The sequence below is a fragment of the Bubalus bubalis genome, chromosome 11, assembly GCF_019923935.1.
Source record: "Bubalus bubalis isolate 160015118507 breed Murrah chromosome 11, NDDB_SH_1, whole genome shotgun sequence".
In the NCBI taxonomy this organism is placed as follows: Eukaryota; Metazoa; Chordata; class Mammalia; order Artiodactyla; family Bovidae; genus Bubalus; species Bubalus bubalis.
The window spans coordinates 90,814,488-90,819,040 of NC_059167.1; the positions used below are offsets into that span (position 1 = coordinate 90,814,488).

At 54.5% G+C, this 4,553-nt stretch overlaps 1 protein-coding gene across 1 annotated transcript; it reads right to left on the reverse strand.

The window, feature by feature from the left end:
* Positions 1 to 368: 368 nt before the first annotated feature.
* Positions 369 to 3,489, reverse strand: KBTBD13 (kelch repeat and BTB domain containing 13). The gene has a single exon (XM_006050181.4). The coding sequence runs from the start codon at positions 3,402 to 3,404 to the stop codon at positions 2,028 to 2,030; it is 1,377 nt and encodes a 458-aa protein (XP_006050243.1). The 5' UTR covers positions 3,405 to 3,489; the 3' UTR covers positions 369 to 2,027.
* Between the last annotated feature and the right edge of the window lie 1,064 nt (positions 3,490 to 4,553).

The following is a 4,553-nucleotide window of genomic DNA, read 5'->3' on the forward strand; positions in this document are numbered from 1 at the left end:
GCCATTTGTGACGAGGCCAGGATTTCCCACAGGCCTTGCATCTTGGAGGATGGAGACCATTTAGGACCACTCAAAGACGTCTGCCCAGGGGCATGGAGCAGGTGGATGACTGAGCTGGGCATCTGACCAGAGACCAGCGTATGGGTATGCTAAAGGAGAGATAAGAGTCCTAACACCAGAGGTCAGCACCAGATCCCTAACTAGTGGTTGCTATAGCCTGGGGTCTTTTAGGACCTCATGTTTTTCTTTTTTAAAAAAATTTTTATTGAAATATTTACAATTTGGTGTTAATTTCTGGTGTACAGCAAAGTGACTCATATATATATGTCTAGATATATATATATATTTTCTTATTCTTTTCCATTATGGTTTATCACAGGATATTGGATATAATTCTCTGTGCTATACATAAGTATGACCTTGTTGCTTATCCATTTTGTATGTAATAGTTTGTATCTACTAAACCCAGACTTTCAATCCTTCCCTTTCAAACCCTCCTCCTCCTTGGCAACCCCAAGCCTGTTCTCTATGTCTGTGAGCCTACTTCTGTTTCATAGATATGTTCATTTGTAGGACCTCATCATTTGATTCTGCAGGTAGGAAAGTGCCCCAGCTCAGCTGACAGCACAATAAATCTCTGTTCTTGCTATCTGCATATGTGCACAGCTGCATGAATGTGCACATACACACACAGACAATGACGTCAGCCAGGGGTCCAATGAGCAATGCAGGCAATCAAGGTTGGGAACAGCCAACCCTGCACAGAGGAGGTAGGTACAGAGGCAACAGAGAGACAGAAAGGCATTCCAGGTTCAGTGAATGGCAGCAATGGAGGCTGCTTATTTATTTACTAAGTCCTATCTGACTCTTTTGCAACCCTATGGACTGTAGCTCACCAGGCTCCTCTGTCCATGGGATTTCCCAAGCAAGAATACTGAAGTGGGTTGCCATTTCCTTCTCCAGGGAATCTTCCTGACCCAGGGATCGAACCCATGTCTCCTGCTTTGGCAGGCGGCTTCTTTACCAGCAGAGCCACCATCAGACCTGCTCTAAATTGGGCTCATACTTTGAGTAACCTGCAGTCATGAAAATTAACAGTCCACTGCCCCTGGGGTGATGACAGAAAAGGCAGTGGGTAAGAGACCTCTGACTGGGTTCTCTCCTGTGGGCCCACATCCCGTTAAACGGTGCGGGGAATCCCATTCTCCCTCACAGGTCTCACACCAGGTGCAGCTCAGTTTCTCTCTCCACAGGCCAGGCCAGCCTCGAAGCCTCCCCAGAGGCCTCCATCTACAGCTGCTCTGCCTCAAAGGCAGGGCTCACAGACTCTTCCCATCTGCCCAGCTTTCCCTGTCTCTCCTCTTCTGAATCTCCCCCTTCAGCAGCTAATTATCCTGTCCGTCTTAATACAGTTTGTTTACTACCCTCCTGCCTGGAATAACGTATTTTCCCTCTCCCTATTTTCCCTTTGTCCTGATTGCTTCAGTACTTTGTTTGATTATATTGCAGGGTTTGTTTCTTGTTTGTTTTTCTAAGTTGCCTTCAACCCTCTGTGGATCGAGACAAGTGCATGTAAACCCTTTGTTGTTCTGGGCTAGACTCGAAGCTTTTGAACCCCTGTCTGGTAACTACAATCACATTAGGCCCAGTGCTGTGCTGAGTACACAGTAGGTGCCTAATTCTTACTTGACTGGCAGTTTCATTAACATCACTTAACCCACTCCCAGCCAGTCCTCAATTACTGGCCCTTTCACACACAAGCCTGGATTATTGAAATCCTATCCCCCAACCCTTCCACTGACATTGTGACCCACCAGCTCTCAAGAGAGCCCAAGTAATTTGAGGGTTAAGATCCCGAGTGATGCTTCCTGAGATTCTTGGATACCTTCACACAACCAGAAGTCACAAGACCCTGGACATCTCAACCAGGGCCTGAAGTTCCCGGCAGCTCCTAAGGTCACTCTCATAGACTCAGCCATAGCTCACAGAAGACTCTGGGCATCTAGTCCGAAAGTCCAGCCTAAGGATCACAGTTCTGGTGTTGTCGAGGCCACAGGACCCTGGGCACCGGGAGGCAGCCTCAGGAGAAAGGTCTGCAAGGAACCGGGCCGTGGGAAGCCGGCCTTCTCCCTAAGCAGCCTCCAGGAGCCGCCCTCGATGGCATAGAGCAGGGTGAACACGCGGTTGACTGTATAGACGGTGTCGCCGCGCACCACGGCAGTGAAGAGCGCGCCTTTGCTGTTGACGAACTGGCCGGGCAGCGCTGTCCACTGGCCCGTGGCTAGGTTGAGGCAGTCGATGGCGCAGTGCAGGAAGTCATCCTTAGGTCCGTTACGCACCACGTAGAGGCTGTCGCGGTGGGCCACCATGCAGTGGCCATAGCTCTGTGGGCGCCGCAGCTCGGCCACGGGCAGCCACTCATCAGCCCGCACAGCGTACTCCACTACGGCCGTCGTGTCTGCCGGCTGCCACAGACACACGAAGAGGCGGCCGCGGGCGTGTGCGCAGGGTACGCCGGCAGCTGGCTGCGGCAAGTCGGCCATGAAGCTCCAGCAGCCCGAGGCCGGGTCGTAGCGCTCCACTGAGCTCATAGCTGTCCTCTGGAACTCCCCCCCGATGGCGTAGAGGTGGCCCTCGAAGCCGGCCAGCGCCGTGTCGTAGCGCGGCTGGTGGGGGCTGGGGAACTCGCGCCACGTTCCGCCGTCGGGGTCGTAGCAGAAGCCCAGGTCCACCACCTCCTTGTTGGGGCCCCGCACACCGCCCACAATGTAGAGCTTGTTGCCCAGCGTGGCCACACCGGCCAGGAGCGTGCTGGCCTCCAGGGGCAGCGCGGCCAGCGTGCGCCAGGTGTCCTCCTCCTCATCCAGGTAGCACATGGTGCGCGAAGGGTCCTCCAGGAAGCCGGGCGCCGGCGCATGTGTGCTCACGGCCACGTAGCTGCTGGGTCGCAGCTCCGCCACGTAGGTGCGGGCCTCGGGCAGCGCCAGCTCGGCCGCCAGCTCGAGGGCGCCGTCGCGGATGAAGAGCGCGGCGCTGTGGAAGACGTCGTGTAGGCCGAAGGCTGCGGCCGCGTCGCACAGCAGCGCGCAGTTCTCCGACGTGAGGCTGTGCTCTAGGAAGCGCGCCAGCGCAGGCGCCTGCAGGAAGGCGGCGCACTCCACGGCCTGCAGCAGCTCGTCGGCAGCCGCCAGCGCTGGACGCTCTCCGCGCAGCACCCGCAGCGTGGTGTGGAAGCCGTCTGGGCTCAGCGCGCCCAGGTGCACCTCTGCAGCGCGCGCCTCCCGCATGCCCGAGCGAAAGAGGCCGCGGAAGAAGCCGCAGTGCTCCACTAGCAGGGCCCGGTCTGCCTGGAAGAGTTGGCTGCCCACCCACACCTGCACCGGGGTCTCTGGGCCCTGCGGCATGGCGGGCTCGAGGGGCAGAGGCCACCTTCGGGGGCCTGGACGCAGCGGCCACCCACACTGGGGCTTCCCCTCAGCGACAGAAACTTCCCCCGGGGGATATAAATATCTCCCTGGCTAAAGATAGTAGGGCTCATGTGATGTAGTGGCCAGCGGGCTGGATGGCCGAGGGCCCGGAGGGCATCTGGACACCTGCCGGGTCACTCACTTCCGTGTGATAAATAATAATAATAATAGTGACCATATAGTGGGCACCTACGGGCCTTAGGGCACCATGAGGACAGTTTACAAAGATATCCCATTTAACCTGCACTAAATCAGCTGTAACCCCTTGTGCAGATACCCTAACTCTGACCCTCTGCTTCCTCAAAATGGGGCCAATAATTAACAACTATTGCACGGTATTTGGACAATATCTAAAGTGTTCAGAATGAAGGTCAGAGAATTTATATGGCTTTTCAAGGTCATTCAGCTGGGAAAGTGCCAGGACGACGTTAATACCTGGCCCACGCCTTGGTTGGTGGGGCAGGGGTATTTGGACACCAGACAGACAGACAGAGGTAGAGTCTGTCCAGGACCAGGCTGGGGTCCAGGGCAGATTCTCCTTTGCCTTGGGCCTCTGCCCCTGATTCCGGCTAGTCCAGTCTCTTTTTGAGCCTTGATTTCCTACTCTGTAAAATGGATGGGTAACGGGTGAACGTTCAGTAAGTCCCTTGAGTGTGGAAGTAGTCTCTGGGGATGGGAATAGGAAGCTGATGTCTATTCCCTACTGGGTACTCCCTACTCGTCCATTGCTGTATAGCTCAGATCTTGGGGGAAAAAAAGTGGCGCTGCTTAGGGGACTCTATGTCTGTGGATGGGAAGGCGACAGGCTTCTCCTGTTTAAGTGAAGCCTTAAACTGCACTGCAGGCCTTTTTGTGAGCACTTTAACTTCTATAATCCTTACAACAATCTGATGAGTAGATACTGTTATTTTAACTCAGTTGATAGATGTTATCCATTTATTGCTTATAGCATGCATGAGTCAAATATTATTAAACTCATAGATGAGGAGACAGAGTCACCAAGAGGTTTGTGCACCTGGCCGAGGTGACGTGGCCAGAGAGCAGCACAGCTAGGGCTGGAGTGCACCCAGTGTGACCCCAGAGCCT